Source organism: Opisthorchis viverrini, assembly GCF_000715545.1.
Source record: "Opisthorchis viverrini unplaced genomic scaffold opera_v5_3, whole genome shotgun sequence".
In the NCBI taxonomy this organism is placed as follows: domain Eukaryota; kingdom Metazoa; phylum Platyhelminthes; class Trematoda; order Opisthorchiida; family Opisthorchiidae; genus Opisthorchis; species Opisthorchis viverrini.
Genome location: NW_008751659.1, coordinates 126,996 through 147,878, shown reverse-complemented (window position 1 = coordinate 147,878; position 20,883 = coordinate 126,996). Strand labels below are relative to the sequence as shown.

General features: G+C 44.8%; 2 protein-coding genes across 2 annotated transcripts in view; both read right to left on the bottom strand.

The window, feature by feature from the left end:
- Window positions 1-2,459: 2,459 nt before the first annotated feature.
- T265_12502 (hypothetical protein) lies at window positions 2,460-11,105 on the bottom strand (the record flags this gene model as incomplete). Its single annotated transcript, XM_009164138.1, has 12 exons — window positions 2,460-2,778; window positions 4,378-4,837; window positions 5,003-5,254; window positions 6,346-6,498; window positions 7,082-7,183; window positions 7,609-7,668; window positions 10,222-10,410; window positions 10,569-10,677; window positions 10,723-10,808; window positions 10,858-10,944; window positions 10,983-11,033; window positions 11,079-11,105. The coding sequence occupies 12 exons, from the start codon at window positions 11,094-11,096 to the stop codon at window positions 2,543-2,545; spliced, it is 1,803 nt and encodes a 600-aa protein (XP_009162402.1).
- Window positions 11,106-12,353: 1,248 nt separating this feature from the next.
- Window positions 12,354-20,883, bottom strand: part of T265_00283 (hypothetical protein) — a gene marked incomplete at both ends in the record, with an annotated part of 26,379 nt that continues 17,849 nt past the window's right edge. Inside the window, 3 exons of the mRNA XM_009164028.1 lie at window positions 12,354-12,566; window positions 17,381-17,490; window positions 18,957-19,046. Coding sequence (XP_009162292.1) covers window positions 12,392-12,566; window positions 17,381-17,490; window positions 18,957-19,046 — 375 coding nt within the window. The remainder of the gene's footprint in view (window positions 12,567-17,380; window positions 17,491-18,956; window positions 19,047-20,883) is intronic.

The following is a 20,883-nucleotide window of genomic DNA, read 5'->3' as shown; positions in this document are numbered from 1 at the left end:
AGCCTAAGCCTACACCCTAATTTCAGAAGGCGAAATTCTCGAATTTCCCATGACAAACCGTCGAAAACTGTGGGGGGGACTGCTCCTAAAAACACTAAGTGAAACAAACAAGCACGGGCAATCAATAGGGCTGCCTTGATTAACCTGGGAAGACTATAACTTAGTCCATTTTGCTAAAGCACTAGAGCACAACGAGGTCGATGTTGTGGATTGCACTTTCAGCCACTCGTTTGAGCCTTCCTCCATAGATGTCAGGTATTCCCAGTTCAAGTGAGCAAGAAGTTGTGTCGGAAAAATTGACTCCTAAAATTCCTTGCATTCAGAGTGCCATTTAGATAGAAACTACTTAAGGAATAGTTGTGCTCGTAAATCACACATTTTTATCATAGCCGTGACTTGACGAGATTGTCATGAGATCACCTGAAATCGAAAAAGCGAACCTCATACGACCAGAAAGAAAATTGTCCAGAACTTAGGAGAACCGATTGGTCTACGCAGTACAGAAATTATTTATCGGTCCATGCCCTGCAAACTGATTAACTACTGATGTCATTGTGAAGGCAATGTTGGTCGATGCTCATCGCCCTATGTAAACCGTACCGATGTGAGATTTAGTTTTGAATAGTCACTTTTGAAAAGCCGACGTGTCTTACATTGCTTCACATTTGGACAGTAGTATTGAGACATCCAAGCTGACATTCACCACGCGTAGATGACCAGCAATGGGCATATAAGTGTCTCAAGTTGTTTCCATTGGATAGAGTAGCTGAAAAAGGCACACCAGTTTTTCGTCTCCTCCCAAGACATACCAGATTGCTGCTTTCGAAATCTAGGTGAACAAACTGACCCGAATCCGCTATACGACGTTTAGCCGAAACATTCAAAAATGTACCAAACACTGAAGATTCTATCTGCATGGCGTTAGTTCGAGCCCCGATACCAGTGAAATTACTAGACTTAAGGAAGATACAGCCACAAGAAGCAAATTATTGATTATTTTTTCAAATGTAATTTACCTTACAAACTTATTCTTTCGGTTTAGGAAATAGTCCTTCTACAGTTAAAATTCTTTGACGTCAACGCGTAAGCAGTTCGGTACCTCTAGTTTAAACAATAATGGGCACACATCCCTACGTGACTGCTGCGGGCTCCAAGGTCACCATGAGTAAATAGGTTGTAGTTACGCTAACGCTTCATTCGGAAAAATGTACGGAGAGATGAGTGAACTAATCTGAGATCCGTTTCGGTCTCTAGTAATGTCTCGAATGGCGTAGCGACTGAAACATGAGGCGGCCTGGTGCAGCACATTCAGTTGCCTGAGAACATCACAAACGAGAGATTCAGCTGGGTTCCAGGTGAGTCTCTCGCAAAAACCAAATTAGTTTGCAAATGAGTGTATATTCGCTAATTTCGTGCAATTTGGTTTCAAGTAGAACATAAGGTTGACGGAAACCAGGGGACTGTGCCTACCTGATGAGCCCCAAGAAGGGCGAAACCGGTCGTGGGCTGTCGACGGGTTTTCAGCACCCTTATGAGTAGTACATTACAAAGATAATCTGAGATTCGTTTCCCTAGTAATGTCATTAGGCACAAGAGGCTTTCACCAACCCTATTTATCGCAGTTGCACAATGGAGGAGAAATCGATAGCAACAGACAACGGAAACCGCCTAAATCAAACCGTCAGTAATCCACACGACTTCCACGGGTTCACATAATTCAACAGTGTTGCCAAATATCCTGTGCCAGAATGAATCGATGCTGTTCAGAAACTGAAGAGTCATGTATGTTGCCTAGTGTATGGAGAAAGGAAAGTGTGAGCTACGTTGAAATTCTCTTTTCAAAAAGTTGGCAAAATTCAATCACTGGAGAAAGTGTCACGTGCTCAGTAAGTGCATGCAGTTGTTTGAACCTTAAATCATTCACCGGGGGCCCTCCTGATAGATTATATGAACTTTTCACATCCTCATATGACCGACGGCAGCGGTCCGTTCGAAGACTTTGTATATATGGATGCGCCAGTGTTGTTTCACCACACTTCATATTTGGTTCCCTACAGCTTTCTTTCACAAGGTGGGCTGAATCCGTTTTCGAACTGTGCAATTTCTGAAAGTGAACGCTGAAGAAACTTCTCACCTGTTTTGAGTGTCTGAAACTGCCGCGAATCACTAGAAACCACGGTACCAATTTACTTATACGGGCGCTGTTATGATGCATGGTATGGTGACCAAAGCGTACACAAAAAGCAGTAAGCCATAACAGACCATCTAACTAGAAGATAATGGGATTGCCAACGAAATTCCCACCGACAGCTAAACGTAGGGTGATAGACTTGGTGCGTCTTGTAAAAGGGCCCTGAAGGGGGTCGGAGAACGGATCACTGCACGCTGACTTTTTCTCAATTCATTCCCAAGGGACATGTGCGGGTAAGCCACAGAAGAGATAATGAACGGTTCTGATGTACGTGACCAAAGTAATACAGAAAGTAGTAATTTATACAATGCTAGAATACGACACATCTTATGTACATGCAATTCAATAAAATCAACTGTCAGTGGTTATCCATCGGTATAAATGTAATGTCCGTTCGCTGAGTAGGGCTAGCATAGGCCGATCGGAGAAACCGATAGCGGGGCTTGTGGTTGAATAGGGACAGATATCAATTAATGGGTTCTCGGCGGTCGTGTCTGGGGGTTGTATGGTTTGTATTCGCATCCCTGTATCGCAACGCCAAACCAATACACCACCGGCATTTTCACAGCCGGCAACCGCCAACAATGCTAGGTCAATGAAAAAAGGTTTTCGTTGAAGGGCAGAGTAGTTTGATGAAATAAACAAAGAGAAAAATAAAGAGTTCTAAACGATTTGGCGGGTACCAATCAGGATGAAGGAACACGTTCACAGGTTCAGCTGTGCGGAGGCTCCTGTTAGATTTTAACGTTATCCTTGTAAGTTAGAAAAATTCACCGGAAAAGGAACATTGTTTTATTCATGGACTAGGAACCGGATTGAAGGCACTGAGTGACACAAATTTGATAAGAACGAAACTCGGATCTAGGGGGTCCCTTTCATCACCGGCATCAAAACAGGACGGGGTTCGTAATGCACTACTCATAAGGTCGCGCCCACGACCGGTTTCGCTCTTTTTGGGGTTCAAGTAGAACATAATGTTGACGGAAACTCATGGACTGCGCCTATCTGATGAGCCCCTAGAAGAGAGAAACCGGTCATGGGCTGCCGAAGAGTTTCCCACAAAATTATGGATAGTGTATTACCTATAAATGTATTGCGATATCTCGAATATCGTTCCGAATGAAACACGAAGCGGCCTGGTGCAGCAAATTCAGTTGATTAAAAACATCGTAAACGAAGGCTCAGCCGGATTCCGGGTGAGTCCCTCACAAAACCAAATAGGTTTGCAAATGAGTGTATTTCGCTAAGGACGGTGATCATTCAAATGGGAGTGCTGCGGACAAGATAAATGCGACTGGTAATGCAACAACTCATATGTAGGCATATGTCCGACATGCTTGAAGCGTTCGTCAACTCTAACTGACAACGAAGTCCCGGGAGGTAGAAAGCCAATCGTCATAGACAGAATAGATATGACTGTACGTAGATAAATACAAAGACTATACATAGGGTCCAAAAGAAAGCATGTCTACCTGTCCTGAAGGCATAATTCAAGTGGGCGTGGTGTGGGCAGCACGTGAGTTTGTATTTTATATGAAGAGAAGTCAAACCTCGATACGACTGGGAATGTGTACTACCAATGAGCTCCAGTGTACTGCTTCTCCACTGATATAGTTTAAACAATACGACCGCATCAGAGCACTGTAAAAGATCGTCACAAGAGAGTGATGTGGAATCATCTAATGGAACCCTGTACTCGTAGAATTTTAAGATGTAATGGAAGAAAGAAGCGTTGCAGTGTCCAGAAAGAGCTGACACATTACAGTATAAATTGTAACCCAATCTGTCGTTTGTATACTCTATCACCATTTTAGATTATGCACTATTTTTAAAACCATAGGACAGTACCGAGAGTAGGTTATTCGGGGCTTGAGGGTGCAGCCCAATTCTTTGGGGCCAAGTTTTACAGCAAGAGCAGGGGATGATTATTCCGGATGTCACAGAGGATCCGCTGACGCAAAGCAACCCTGTTACTAAAGGTCCAACGAATAAAGATGAGTGCACACTTCCGCAGAGCTTAGTGTAAGACAGATCACTACATTCCTAGGTGTGCTGAAAGAATATTGTGCAACTAACCTTTCCAAACATTTCCTTCCCTTTGAAGATCAACTGAAGATACGGCAACTAACGGACTAATACCCTCATCAGCTAGGGACAAAAACCTGTTGTGAATCATTCTAACTCACTATTATCTGCCGCGGAAGTTTTGAATAGCCGGGCACGAGTAAGCATCTTCATTCGATCTCCGGCCCATAAATTGTGCACTTCCCGGCATGTATACGAAAGGCGGTCGCCTGGGATTTCCGAAGATGACGGTGTTTCCTCACGCAGTAGTTCAGCCAATACATGACGAACACGAGGAAGTCGATGAGAAGGTCGGTACGACGCAAGGAAATGCCGACTGTCTGGTACCAGGCTAAGTGAGACCAGACTTCCTTCGAGTGGCAATCCGTAGGAAGAATAGGTTGGAGTGGACTGAAGCACCGGGGGTATGGGTGGATTAGAATTCGTCCTAAACAGATCTGGAGATACTCGGCCCTCAGTGACCGAAATGTTGGACTGGTTATCGACCACCTCGGTAGCAGCCTCCACGGTTGGAACATTTGGAGAAATAGTGGTATCTGGCTCTTCTGACATGAACGTTATCTGAATGAATGAAAACATTTCAGTATGTGTAGCTTGAGTTAATAGCACAAAGGAGAGCCCCAGTACGACAAACAAACAGCGCCATGGTATAAGCCGAAGTATAGCATGTTAGTGGTGAAAATAATGCACAGTACTAGGGGCACAATATCGACAATACGACAGTACCTTTGATAGCTGTCCAACCAGAAGACCACCACCGGGACAAAGTGTATGACTGTCGCTTTGTGGGACATACTGGAGTCCTATCACCGGGGAAAAATTATCCGGGATTGACAACGTGATAAGAGGACCAGAAGTGACACGAATGTCAAACACCTGCACGGTACCGTTTGAACAGCCGGCAAAGAGGCGATGAGGATTAGGAGAGGCCCAACAGCAACTCCAGACAGGAGATGGGCACTGGTAAGTCTGAACAACCTAAAAACCAAACAGAACCAGGAGAAATTCAGGCAGCATGGTCCGAACCAATTTAGTGGAATTTGAGCGATAATTACACTACTTGTCAACAAGCAAGTAGGCATTTATTAGCAGAGTTATGGGTAGGTACTGCATGGACAGGTCAGTTCCCGATTTGTACTGTGAAACCGCTTTCACTTAAAGTGTGTTCCAATGGTACGGTCCATCGCAAAAGCCATCAATTCTGGTCACTTGCTTGACATGATCCTTCCATAATACGACAATTGTAGCCACCAACAAAATTCACGACAGTGAGCAAAGCTGCTTGCAGGTTTAATCAACCAGGGGTGAGAATGGACTGCCTCAAAAGTACTTGGAGCAATGGAAAATGAGCAAATGACAACGGTTCAAAGATAATGACCAGTAGCCGAAAAACCAAAGACGCTTGGTCACAAACGGAAGAGAACTGTAATAATTCGAAATTAACTCCTAAAGATTGGCTATCCATGTTTCGATTAGTATAGGGACCCACTCACGCACTTATGAGATTCATCGTTACACTAACCGACAACCATTATTCTTCATTCGAGAATACCTGCGAATTTATGGAGAAATAAAAGCCATTGCCTAGTAACTTCCGATAACCAAGGCTTACCAAATGGAAGTTATTCACAGATGACCAGGAAATATTGAGCTGTACGAAATTCGGTTTGACAGATCCATAACCGAATAGAGCATTTTTGCACCCAAAATATCCCTAGTACTCACCTATTTTGAGGGATTCTTCGCTATGATTTCAGGTAATTAACTGGCCTCATACTTTTTTAGGATAATATAGCCAAGAGTTTGGCGAAAAATAAATTGGGAATGTTTCTATCAAGGGACCGAGAGGCTTCGTAAGACAACCTATGTCCAACCAAGCTTACGTAACAATCAATAATGAGTTTCATAACTTTCAAACGCCGTGAAAGAGGGGTACAGACGATAGTCGTTTGAATTCATGAACAAATAAACCCAAGTGGCTCATGTGTAAGCCCCGCAGTCTTTAGTTTTAGTTAAAGAATTGGAGGACATCAGGTCACGTGAGGCTCCTCACTGTGCAATTGACCTACCTGGTCCGTCAACAGGCTAGTGAGTCGTAGGGTTTTGTCCAAGCTCGCTGATATTAGGATACCGTCCTGGGCATCTGGATGGAAAGAAACATCTCGGATCGGTTGCCCATGCAAATGTATATACTTCAAAGGACGCTGGTCAATCGTGTTAATCTGTGAAGTGCAAGAAAGGTGCGAGCAGCGGGTAGGATAACAGGAAAATTCTTGTCCTCGTATGTTTCACGATTCCAAGTAGCTATGGACAAAGGATCGGCAAGCAGCTTGTGGAACAAAGTTAATGGTGGTTAAAACACTCCGCAAAAATCCACATAACGCCACAATCTGTCTGGTGCGAGTTCGTATGCTCACAAATATTACTGAGATTCGTAAGAAGGTTGGATATACCGAGAATGCATACGGGCGGATTAGATGGACGGTGGTGTATCGGTGATTAGAAAGCAACAGCTACCTCAAAACCTCATCATTCATTTGCACATGGGAGGTAGGATAACAGCCCTGGTACAATTGCTACGTGTGCTGGGGGATGGGTAACCGTCGGCATCTCCAAATCGAATTGCTGACAGTTTGAGTTTACGCACCACACGAAAACTTCATATATCGAGCAAGTATGCACTAAAGGCAAAACTAGAATTGGCGATCACAGTGAATCCGTTAGCAGAGATTCTTATGGCAGTTTAGAGAAACACACCGCTTAACTGCTGGACATCAATAAGTATAGGACAAGAAACTCGATTACCTTGCGAATACCGAAGCCCCTGAAAATGGGATTGCTCGACGGTTGTGAAACACACAAAGCATTGAGATAGTCACAAGAGGCCATCACGCGGCAATTTCCAGTCTGAAAGGGTAGGAAAATGGACACATTAAGGCATCAACGCGAACTAAATTGAGTAAAACCTGAAACTGATGGAACATGTGTGAATCCAAGTAGACTCAGGAGAAACGCCAGTGAGTTGTGGGGTCCCAAGAGGAAGCAGTGGTCCCATGTTATGATAGGTTTGTGTGACCACTTAGTCCACAATGCTTTCCGGTGTTTATCTGACCCATTTTGATATGCATGCATTTCACCCATCAACAAGTTCCTCCTGTTCTGCATCACACGTTACCAAAAATGAAATGAGCGATTGACCAACACGAACGCATTCGGTTGCTTTTCAACTGGAAGGGGGGTATCGTGACACATTGTAAAACTAATGACGTAGACGGTTTCCAAAATACACGCAGACGGATATCCAGAAACAGCTGGAAAAATTACCAACTCACATTTGAAAGCAAAATGCTCTTCATCAACTCATACTGACCACGATAGGCAGACGTTTGCGTCTGTTCCAAACTAAAACGATAATACGAGGAAATGGTACTTAAGCGGCAAAAGCATAGTTGGAATCTCTATATTGTGGGAATAATTGATCCGTTTGGCTAGTCTTCAGCCAGGAGACTTAAAATACGATCACAATAAATCAGAAGTTGGTTGATGGTCAGCTAACTGTTGGTTTGTTCGCCAAATCTAGCATTTTTCTTGAAAACATTTCGTTCCCGAACGGTGATGTTTTCTCGTTCGGTAACGGACCGTCTGCAAGCGAACTGCCAAGCTCAGAGAACACATCAACAGCAATTTGATTAACAACCAACCAACGCACGCGAGTTACCACAACTTTGACGTATTGTCAAATCTGGGGTTCTTTTCAGAAAAGACCTCATATGCATTTACTTCACAAAGTGTAGAATCAATAAAATGGACAATCGAAAAAATAATGAGCGATTACGAAAGCCGCATGAGCAAATACATTGTGCTCACGTAGTAATAAGGATACTTTTATTCTAACATGAAAGACTAGGCGGAGAAAAATTGCTTCAAAATGATACGACACCTGAAAGGCCCGAGTCGGATGGAACCCTGTACTAAACTGTCAGTGGATTTTGGTAGTTGGAAGAAGAGGTTGCTTTCAAAAATACCTGGTCAAGCCAGTGTAATCGCCCTTAAGACAGGCGGAGACACGAAAAAAGTAAGTAGTCACGAACCACAGGTTTGTGGGCTTCCACACTTTATAATGATCACACTCCGGATCCAATTACGCCACATTCAACTAGGGTGACCGGTCTGTTCTCCTTAACACGCCTCCCTATGAAGGAATGCCCTGGAAGTTTGTGAACATAGTAAGTTCCTTGTAATCTCAGACTTCCGGATGTGTGGGAATATGTGGAGAGTTCTCCAAAGTGGTGCTCAGTTTCTATTCCCATTTAATTTCGTAGTTCATGAAATAATGAGGCGAACGATGGAAAACCTTCAAAACCCCGGTATTCAAATAGCCTGTGACGGAAACCTTTTCGATCTGAAATATGTAGACGACATCGTTCTCGTGTTTTTTTTTGGATGAACTAACCAAAGTAATCCCCTCCTTTGGTGTGCACTTTGCACCCACAGAGTGTAGGTCATGCTCGTGGACATCCAGCCACTAAACATGCAACTTAAATCCAGAGAGAGACATTCGAAAATGTGGAGCGCTTTACGTATCTTGGAAAGTGTATTAGTTCTGATTGTAGTGCGACAGAGAGGGCAACACACGAGTCTCAGATCGCGTTGGCTAATTCGAGACACCTATGGCGTCAAAGTGGTATGTTCCTGAATCTATAGGGACTTGTGTATCAGGCTACAGTGCAGGCTATTTTTCTGTATGGAGGTGAGAATTGGCCTGTTCGAGCAGCGGAACTGAGACGTTTTCAGGTGTTCGACAATCGTTGCCTCAGAACCGTAGTTCGTGTGGGTTAGTGTCGGCGAATCCGTAAAGAGGCAAGTAGAAAGCGGGTTTTCGGTCATGCAACAGGTACTTCCATTGAAGAATGTGTCCAGCACCAGAAAATGCGTTGGTTGAGATATGTGCTGTGAATGCAGAACTATCGTTTGCCGAAGAGAGTTGTATTTTCTATACCCAACTCAGAGTGGCGGAAGCAGAGGTGGCGAACCCTTGATCTGGAAGAGGGGTATGAAGGAGATTACGAAACGTTTGGGTGCTGTTGGTGCTACTAGCCTTCCGGGATGGGGACCCCGAGAACCCCCCCCCCGGTTGGAGACGCTGTAAGTTATGGATGCTAACCGATGTCTGGCGTTCCTGTTGTCAGTTTCTATCCAGATTGTCTGAATAAGTGCCTGGAGATGTAGGCACCTCGGAATAATTCCAATAAGCTGGCACTAGGTCCATTCTTCATCCACCTTTGTCCTTTCCCCCACAATAAGGCTTTCAAATAAATCATGGTTGTACGGAAGCGAAGCATCACTGTTGAACACTGATGCCATGCTTATGATGATGATGGATGCAATTAGTAAACAAGATAATAAAAATCATTACGAGGATGCTTCTACAGTAGGCGATTTCTTCTATCCTGGAAAGCAATATTGGACCATGGATACGTTATAAAGACAGTTGCCGAACTTTTCGGAAAGAGTTAATTAGGATTCGAGCTCAAGAGTTATGTGACCTAAAATCTGTTATCGCGGACAAACAAACGTTGCTCGATAGCACGGCTCTGTGCGAGGCTCAAGTCTTCAGTCGTGTGTTAGCAATGACCACTCACTCAAACTACATACTCGTTTTATCCCCGCGTTGGTTACATGCTGCGTTTTTTTCCTTCTTGTTAAATTTAAATAGCATAGATGAAGGAAGTTGAAAGCCCTCCTACAATTTCACAGAAAACCATTGATGAGGATGCATCACTAAGTAGAGTTGCGGAACAGACTTAACAGTATGAGAACCAGCGACTGGCATTAGAGAAACGAGCTGTGTATTATTCCTTCCTAACGTTCACACTAAATATCCCCGAAAAGGTAATCCACATGAGAACTTGCCTCGATGCTTGTGTCGCTGGTTTTGTAGGGACAGGATTGCGTCCAAGGATCTGAGAAATAGCACGCACAGAATGGAATTCGTCTCGGAGTTGATTGAGTTCCACTTGGAGCAACTGGTATTTTGCCCTGTACTCGGCCGAATCTTGTTCTGCTTTGCGCCGTGCAGCCCGTTCGATAGCCAAATCAGCAAGTGCTCGGTCACGCTCTGACGTGTCTAGGACCTTGAAAGGACCCAGAGTTAGATGGTAAAGTGAGACTTGGCCAAGATTGTTCGAATTACACGTCAAACCGACTGAGATTACAATCGGTCTTAAGCGAAATACCAAAGCAAACTTCAACACTAAGCAGGTGATGTCTTTAAAGTCCCATTTACACTCACTCGCAAATTCCTGGTGTAAATATAGCGGATATCCTTAACGCATGCCCGTGAGTTGCACTGAGGACATCGTCCTTGTTTTCCTTGTGATCTAATCCATCTCAAAACGCAACTAAATGGATCACAAAGTGTCACAAGGATAATGAAAAAACCATACGAATGTCCAAAGAGATGGCCGCAGCGAAGACAACACAATTTGTGTGGCCCAGTTGAAGTCCAGGGTTCAAAGCAAATTGGACAGTTCTAGAGCCAGAATAAAGTACTTGGAACAGATAAGGTTGAGTATACAAACCTCAGAGTCCTCTCCAATAGTGGTGTTGGTTGTTTTATTCTGTTCATAATCATTGTCGACTTCCTTTCTGGAGTGCTTAAAATCATTCTGGAAGGTGGAAATATGGGTAAGCTGACAAGGCATACCCTTACATCATCACTTAGTGACGAGTCCGAGTCTGAGTCGGATATGGGAATCTAAACGAAACCGTGAAACCGTGGTAGAACGTGAATGAAACCTACGTATTCCGCCTCATTCATTGAACGCAGGATGGGAACTCATTAAAAACTCGCTTGTTCGTTTTCACTGCAGTTGGAAAGCGAACTGATCAATTGGACCGTGATTACATGTAGTGGAACACAGGGGCTGAAACAATGAATGACAAAGAGCAATAATTGGCATTTGCACATATAAAGTATCGTCGATGTTGTGTCATTTCAGCACTGCTCACGACCGAAGGATGAGGATTAGCTAGAAAGCCTGACTCCACGGAGGCCAACTTGGTACGACTGATGGTCCTAGCAAATTCCAGCTTTGTCCAGCGACTTGTTTAAGAACACTTTAAACCACCTCAGGAGTTAAGCGGTTTTGTCAGTTTGCCTTCATTTGGAAAAAAACCACTTGCTTCACTCCGCAATTCAGCCCACCGGTGAAGGCAACCTGAGTTCCGTACAGCTGTTTCATTCGTGTCTAGTGTAGTCAGTGGTGTACACCTCAAGAATCTCCAGAAAGATTCGGATGCGCGACCTTCCAAACAGTGATATACTATCAGGCAGAAGCTGATCAGTAGTGATTAAATCACACTTAGGGATGACATGGCGCCCCCTGACCTAAAGCTGCCACCTTGACGTGGTGGTCGGGCTTCAGTGCTGCAACGATCCCGCGGGCTACACTGGATGGAACGTTGTTCCACAAGGTGCAACCACGCCAGGAAGGCCCAAGGGAACCAGTCAGACAAAGAGGAGCGAGACCCTGTACGACGAGTAATCGTGCTACGAGACGGTCTGGGGGTAAGGTTGTACTGTCCTCTGCGACAGGAGTATGAAGGCAGTAAAGTGTTTCCCCCAGGCGACCGGTATGTCCACATTTATGGAAGCAGCGATGCTGTCTTCCCTCGAGGAAAGACGGGTTAGAAAGTCTGCCCTGAAAACAGCACACTCCGATCGCCCAACGGTTGACCGTGATCGCCGGCGCATTATCCAATACGGTCAAAACACTTGTAAAACCAAAGAGCCCAATGCTGCCCAAAAGGTACCTTCTGTGCGCAGCCGCATCAGGAATGAGACAGTAATGCCTTATTCCCTGCGCCCCCAGGTTGGGCTAAACTCCTGCATCCGAGTAGGTCAGATTACTGAGTCATCGGCTCCGGGCAGGGTCCCCAAAAAAAGCCATGCTGTCAGCTGCCTCTTGGGTCAAACTTTTGAGTCAGAGGCTACAGGCACAGTCCCCGAACAAAAGCCCTACGAGAATATTCATATAAATACAATGAGCTTTTTCAAATAAAAAGATTCTATTACAAAAGACAGATCTGAACATCCAAAGTAGCATGAGGAATCTAGCGATTGGGATCCTTTTCTACGCGTAAACTTGAGCGGTGAAAAATGTCCACAGTTGTGGCAGCACATGGACGGAAATCGTAGTCATGAACACCAAGACCACAAAATTTGTGCGCAGGACGACGTATGTAATCGAGACCACGTCCGATTTTTACAATCCACCCGTTGTCAAATCTGCGAGGAAAGTGCAAAAAATGGGCGTTCTAAGTACCCGGAAACGGTTTAGGGTGCAAGAGTTAATAAGGACACGGAAACACAGCACCATTGGTGGATTCCAAAAAGCTGATATACTCAATAGGTTTTGTGGTCGGCTTGGTATATTATGAATTCATGAAAGACAATTCACTTTCTGCCAATTATTCACTAACTAGTAGCAGAGTTGAATTGTTCAGAGAAACTTCGTACGGTTACCATACAGGTATGAATCAGATCATGAATCAGATCCTATAAAGATCCATACCCTAAATAACATCAACTAGCGTGCGAAGCCACTTGGTACGTAAAACGCACTAGCAAGGAGTAAAGTACTTTGGGTTGGATCGACACCATACCTCACTCTCAAAAACGGTCAGTCGATTAAGTGGGAAAATACATCTGCTTTAGCCGCTGTATTAGCTTTGGTGGTCTGGAAGAGGAGAGCACTGACCAGACAAAGAGGGTAAGTACATCTTGTTCCAGCTGACATTCACGTAACGGTGGTAGACTAGTGTGAACCATGGTGTAATACTGCCGTTAATGGAGCAAGAGTGTTCTGGTACAAACTGATTCGAAATTCTCGAAATTCTCCTGAAAAAGACACAAGGACTAAACGATACCACGACGTCACTAGCGATATTTTGCCAAAAAGTTTGCACATGCCACCAGAATATGGACTATCGGTCGGCAGATGGTACAATCAAATACCCCTACGAACGATGCATGGGTCACTAGAAACCACGAAATATTGCTGCCCTTTGAGTCGCATCTGTAAAAGCCAGAATGAACGCCAGAACAAGTGGGACCACCCACCTGTTTAACGGTTCCTCCCTGTTGAAAATGGCGGTATAAAGGCTCAACATGAGCTTCGTGAACAATGGAGAAGTTGTGCACTCACATTCGCATAATAGATCACGACAATATCCCAATTAAAAGGCCACGAGCATGCTACATCACCCTCAGTAAGCAATGTACTCCGGTCTGGCACAGCTTTCAGGGTGATAAAAACGGAAGACTTGCTTCCTTCCCCCTTACGTTGCAATCACCAAAGTTGGTCCTGCCATCAGAACTACAAAGGGGCTGAAGTCATATAATGTGAATTGGCAGCAATGCAAACGAAGTGAATGTTAAAATCACTAAAGCCAACGCTGCTTTCCTTCACCCTAGACACCTCTGGGGTCCACCTAACACTGACTCGTCGGTGAAAAGTAGAATCTAGAACACAGCAGTGCGTCCATTGTCCCTTTATGGCCATGAAGCCTAGTCCCTGTGTTGAAGACAAAAGAAGACTGGTTGTCTGTGGACACAGGTGCCTTCGAAGCATAGTACATGTATCATGAGAACACCGAATTCGCAATGCTGAGATGCGACGGATAATTTTCGGTAACAAACCAACCGACCGACCGATCGACGAGTTGATCCGACTACACGAACTAGGCTGGCTCGACCGTTGGCACCTCATACGAGGTGATCATCTCACCATGCCCTGTTTGTTGAAGCATATTCCGACTGGAAGTTATTACAAAGTGCATGACGAATGACCTGGGACGAAACATGAAGATAACAAAGGGCTTTGGCTTTCCCGGTGCATGTCATCTGTGGGACCGGACTATCCGAAACCAACTACATCAGTGTTTGGAGGTACTCACCGACATGGCAGTCACGCAAGCAGTGACGATGTTATCTATCTTCTTGTTCTTAAGCATTACCCCGCCGCTCATTTTATTTTGCTTTTTAAAATGCTTTTCTATGCTCCCTTTGCGTTGCACTACCTGATGCCAGGAGCTCCAACCATCAGAACTACGGTACGATTCACCATTGTGAAAATGAACTGAACTGAACTCCTCTCTACTCAATTCCAAAAATGCGCTGCACAAAGGTTGCTGGAATGCTTATACTTCTCTTAACGTCCGGGGCGAGACCACGCGAAACCTATTTTAGTTATATTAAAAGCCCTCCAAGTTGGGGGTTGAGACATCTGTGATAATGTACTTATATTTCCAGCCCAACACCGCTGCATTGCGGTTAGGCTTTTGAGTCAAGGGCTTTGGTTGAGGACCCTAATCGTCCTGTCTAGGTTTAGGCGCCCTGGCAATATCCCAACCATGACATTTACCTATTTAGCCATCAGGTTGATATTTCCTACAAATCAGTGACATGGATTCCTGGTTGCGGCTTAAAGTAAAGCTTATTACAAGTGCGGAAATGCTACTAACTGCACCATACTAACCCAAAATGGCAAATGAGGTGTGTACGGTGTTTCTCTTGCTACTAAGACCACATACATGACACTACGTTCTCTCGTGACCAGTAGCATGTCGGATTGCGATAACTCGCTTCACAGGCTCTCTAATGAATCTGCTCCCATGCTCTCAGTTGCCCATCGAATAGTTCTATCAAGAACATTTTCTAGGATGAGCCAGAAGTGGTGAGTAGTAAGCCCGTCCGCGATATCCTGATGGCTGCCAATAATTAGACAGCGAAGAGTGGTGCACCAGACTACGCCACGCTGCATGTAGCATTGGCAACGCTGCAAAAATGATGAAAGAATGATCCCCTTTTTTGTTTGTTACTGATAATTGTCATCCTAGGAAGCAGGTTCTCATGTGGTATCCCAACGATTATCACATCACTTACAAAACACACTGTATTCTGGAGGTAGCTCGAAGACCTCCTTGGTAGCCAACTACCTACCAAAGAAAAGGATAACTTTAGTATCAAACCGTGGCGTTCCAACCCACAAGAATTAATAGAAATAAACAGAAGAAAGGGCCTCAGGTGACTGTATACCGGTGGCAGCATACGAAGCCCGTTTCTCGGCGATAACCGGACCTCTTCATAAACTCATTCCCTCAGTGTGGGCCGCCTGGATGGGTATGGTTGATTGGGATAGTTATACACCAGTCCACACATCCAAAAAAAAACAAAAATCTGTGTGAAAACTATTGAGTTATCAGCAACCAGAATCTCGGCCACCTTACCATTTTAAAGATCTGAGATTATCATATTAAGCGAAGTTAAGACTGCTCTTCAGAAGGAGGTTGCGTTGACCAAAAATTCACGCCACATCACATTTTGCAGGACCGTCACTAGCCCCATCTACCCAAAACCAAGGCCTTTGACTCAGTCAACAGTTGATCATCCTATGAAAGTTTGGTTCTGCGGACGAATTGGTAAGCCTCACCAAAGCTTTTCACGTTGGATAAAACTTCAGTCGAAACTATTTCAGCCGAGTTCGAAATCAACATGAGAGTGTTCTTGCATAAGCCCTGGTCGGCCTCTATGTAAGGACCGTATTTGCAGAGGAGTTCCGCCAATGCGAAAGTGGTATGGCAATGCAGCACCGGTTGATTGTTATTTGTTCAAGTTGATGCTTTTTCCGGTCAAAATACTTCTGCGCAAGTCCAATATCCATAGGCTTCCGTTTGCAGACAACCGCTCCTTGTTATCGCACCGCGAAACAGAATTGCGGTGGCTAACTATGAGGGTCCGGTCAGTGGTGTTTCGCTTTGGCTTAATTATAAATATTCAAAAAACGGTTGATTATGGTCGGCCTGCACTGGGAACTCAAAATAAAACACAAGTTAAGTATCAGGAAGGTCAGATTCCTGAAAGCAACTTCAGAACGCCGGGAACCTACTGCTCCACCAAAAACTCGACTGGAAAGCCGGCAAGCATCCAGGCCAATCAATCATTCAATCAATTCAGCAAGACCTGATGAGTGTTCTTGCGGCCACAGAAGTACGGCCGAATGTGATCAGCGTTCGGGCTTTTCACAGAGGCACGATCGATGTTGATGGGTGATCACTAACGCCTATCAGACAGCCTGGATCAATGTCAGAAAGTCCCCTTTAAACAGCGTGGGGCCGTTGTAACTTTTGCTCTCTCACTCACTCGCTTGTTCGGAATACAGCTGTTGTGTTCCCTTCTGTGAGTCTTTTCTCTCCGACACTAGGCACTGGAGCGGGTCAGCAGCAGATACCACAGATTGACGAATCAGCAGATATAACATTAAGTGGTCCTGAGATCACACATTGTACGGATCTCTGCTATCTTGGAAGTACATTATCCACAAGCTGAACGGCTGGTAGTGAACTGGACGCACGAACTGCAAATGCCAATATTTGCCAGCATTTGGCTGTTTTGAGGACGCATCCGCAACGGTCGTCAGTGGCACATAGGTTCAATAATTGTAATACACCGGGTTGTTTTGCCACTTTGATCACTTTACGTCAGCGAAACCTGTACACTATAATGGTTGGCGTGTTTATGTTCCTGATCGATTTCACCTGCATAAACCCTCTCAGGTCAGTTGGAAAAACCAAATCCCGAACATAAAATTTCTTTAAAGGACAGCGTTACAGTAGAATACAGTCTGATGCAAAACTAGCTCCGCCGATTTGGCCACTTGAAACAAACAGCCAAAACTCACATCCCAAAACCATCTATGATCAACCGAAGAAGAAGCGTTCAGCTGTAGCACCCTTCCGGTGCCTAGCTGTCATGCACGAGGGCTGGGATACTGCCAGGTTGCCCAAGCCTAGACAGGGGAAGTCGAATGGCGGAGGTCGGATTCAGTAAATTCGCGCTCTGACCACTTGGACCATCTCGCCCACTGAAGAATAGAACTTTGAATCGCGGCTAGTCTCCAGTTTGAAAAAATGTGACCTGCATTTTAGACCATGGGATGCGACGTGTCTCAAATTTGTAAACCAAACAACCGACAAATGACTGTGTGAAGATTGGTGAAGCAGATCATTTCTCCTGTATGGACTTGAATAGTGATGACTCACCGAATCTCTCGATCATGCAAGGTATCCGAAAATACCCAATCGAAAACAACACGATGTTGCCATAAGTCGGACTTCAACAGTTGAAATTTTTTCAGCTGCTCATCCGGGTTCTGTAGGGAACGATTGAGAAGGATTTGCATTGTTCTGAAAATAGGCAAGAACTTTACGGTCGAAAAGCTCGCTTAAGGAAAAGAGGATCCAAGTATGCTAAATCGGTGAAAGTTCTTGTCAGTCATTTTAGTAAAAACAAGATCCTACTGAGGCATTGCTCCCTGGAACAGTCACAACTGTCCAGTTTCCCGCTCCATCAGACAACTAGACTGATTCGACACCAAATGACGGAGTATACCATCGCCTCCAATGCACTGCTATTACTTCACTGCTCCCCCACTGGAACCTACGAGCCAGCGGTACATAATTTAAGGCTGCTTAACTAAACCGAACTGTACAATCAATCACGGATTCCTCAGCTTGACTTCTTGCGGAAATTCGGTGACTTGTAAAAACACACTACACACATACTTGCGTCTAATTAGGTGGCGTGGGCCACGTTTGCGAAATACGCCGCACGGTTTGTTGGAGGCTTGAACAGATCCGTTGGCATTGCCATCTTCCCTTGATCAGGGAAACCAGGGTAGCTCTTGCATAATCAATTTGGAAGCACTTAAAAAACTGGCTATGGGACCCCGACCATCCGAGTCTATTCTCGCTGTCATAGTGGTCCACCTCTCCTTGTTTTGCCATCATAATGGTCTGTGTGCTTCGGGGGGGGGGCAAACCCAGAGAGCGGAACGGTTAGAGTTCTAAACCAAAAATTTCCACCTCAAAAGCCCGGCCGAAAATTAGTGGTGAACGTCCAAGGTTTAAGGGAGAAACTGCCACGTACTCGCAACGCGCACGGTGGGCAGACTGTGTGTCATACCTCTATCCACTGATCACATTTGACATTTTTACTGAAAATGATCTGTGGTTCTTTAGGGGGTATATAAATACAATCTTTGAAAACCTGGCCAACCAATTATAGTTGTCCATGAGATACGCGTCTTTGTCGCTTTGCTTCCTGAGTAGACCAAATGTAGTCGAAAACAAACAACCAAACCAATGAAAAGCGCTCAAATGCTATTTCGATAGCAACAATGTTTTTACGCCTTACTCTCTGAAGTGAGAGGTTTACGGACCGTTGGAAAACGTCCGATTCGTTAGGCTGAGGTGCCCTCTGAGTGCTTAGTCGCTATACAACTCGAAGCAAGCGCAAGGACTGAGGTACTAACAGCTGGCCCAAATCTAAACAGAAGCAGTTGAAAAGCCATGGTTGGCTTCAAACTATGGGCCTTCCGGTCAGTGGCGTCGCGCTTGAAGAACTGAGCTATCTCACACCGTTATCTGTGGAGCTAGAGAAGACATCTGTGGAAGAACCACCTAAGCGTTTCTCATGATTTTCTGTTTGATCGCCAGGGCCACAAGCCCAACGACCGTCGTCCACGCAATGCCTATCTAAGACACACAAGTCGAATTAGAAAACAAAGTCCCACATTGTTTTCGAACACCCAGCATAAATAAGTTAGTTTTCATTTACCTGTGTATCTACTCCAGTTAATAAGTGTACATTTCGTATAGGTGACTCTGATCGGACAAGAATCTCACAAAAATGTGAAAAGTTTTCTATCTAAAAGCAACCGCGTGGTTGAAAATCAGGGATGAGAACAAAAACGGCATACCTGGAAACTCGACCGAATGTACGGATCTTCTACCCACACTTCTTGTATAGTCCCCTCGTTCAAGAACCGACCGAATATACGTTGATAACCATAACCAGTGCTCCCTTCGGAGATCGTCATCTGCTCATGATAATTGCCCTCTACTCAGCTTTAAACTGACGCATTCAGAATTACTAGCGGTTTCACGTTTGATCGAATCTTTTAGTTTCTCCGCCTTATCCATATAGTCTGTCACCTTTTGCCTCAAATGGCTCTTTAGATTGCTGTCTGGTGGTCAAGTTATTGATTAAATAGTAAAAAATGCAGCGTACCATCGTTACTCGAAAGAGACCGTAGAGCCTTGATTAGTATGCCGATCCCTTCCTGAAAACATACCAAGCTTTCTGTGAGTTTATTTTGTTTTTCCAATTCTATGGCGCGTACGATGATTCCAGAGGCCGCCGCAACTAAAGGATGAGACATTTTCAGACCGATGGTGGAAACGTGTAATGCAAGGCTTGCAACCGGAATTAAACAGAGCCATCCAGTGAAAATAGAGACATCATAGACCTGCAAAAAGAATGAACATGAGATCGTCGTGTGATGCGATAACGCCTCAGACTCCGAAAACAGTTATTTCCGTATAACATTCCATTAATGATCATTCGTCAGTGACAGAGGGAACAGAAAAACAGTACAGATGGGCGAAAACAGGGTGGCGTAAATCATCTATCATCAGAATTTTAGGTTCACCTTTCATAGTCACAGGATAAGATGACGTTGGTGTCCGACCTATAGGCACTAGGCTTGCTGCCGTCAAAAAAACGAAAATCGAGAAAACAACAGTGAAACAGCAAATATGTCAAAGCAGTAGGAGGGAACATAAGCGCACATAATCCAGCACTCATCACTATATTTTCACAGCACCCACTCGCTGGTGCCGTCAAACGATCGACGTGACGGACCTTAAATCCCTCTCATATGAAACAGTGAGCTTCATGAATACGAATACTTCGTGTTCGGAAATATGTGCTACCCACCCACCTGATCAAGTGCCAAAAGACTCCAAAGATATAGTAGATTCATTTAGCTTGTCATCACAGTGCAGTACGATACGGGAGAAGTGACGTTGTCATAGCATCCGACGTACATGGTGCGGCTAGCGGCCTCAAGGGAATCGTTTATCAGTCATTGCAGATACAGCCACAGGTTGGATGCAGACAACAGCACTGGGTTTACCTGATAGGATGTATACACCACAGTTATTAACTGGATGCGGACTACCTCTCACACGACAAGCGACAATGGAATGAGTTACACAGAGCAATAAGCTTCGCATTCAACAGGCTTCGGAATAGAGACCATTTACCCCAGCTAAGACTACTTCACCACATCCTCCTGAGTTGGATTGAAATCGGTCTCTTAAAGCTATCTCGTTCCCCGAGGCATACGTTCCTCAATGAAGCAGAAATCGTCGAATAGTTTCCCCGGATTACATTGCCAAATACATGGCTACCACACTCATGGATAAGTTTTGGCTGTGATTGGAGAACCATCATCATTGTCAGCTGTAAGAACCGCGTACTCGTCGTATAGTAGCTGTAGCTGCCGCAGTTTCGTTCGCCGATGATTTGGGGGGAGGGGGGAGGTAGCTGCGCATTGCACGCGCGAGCTGGTAAATTGGTGCATAAACCCAGCACTGTCAGTGGGCTGTCAAGTGGGGGGGGGTTGGAAAAGGAGTTATGCATTGAAGGCAATAGCTTGGATGCACGAGCGCCATTGAGGGCGCGACTGGGCCATGTCTGA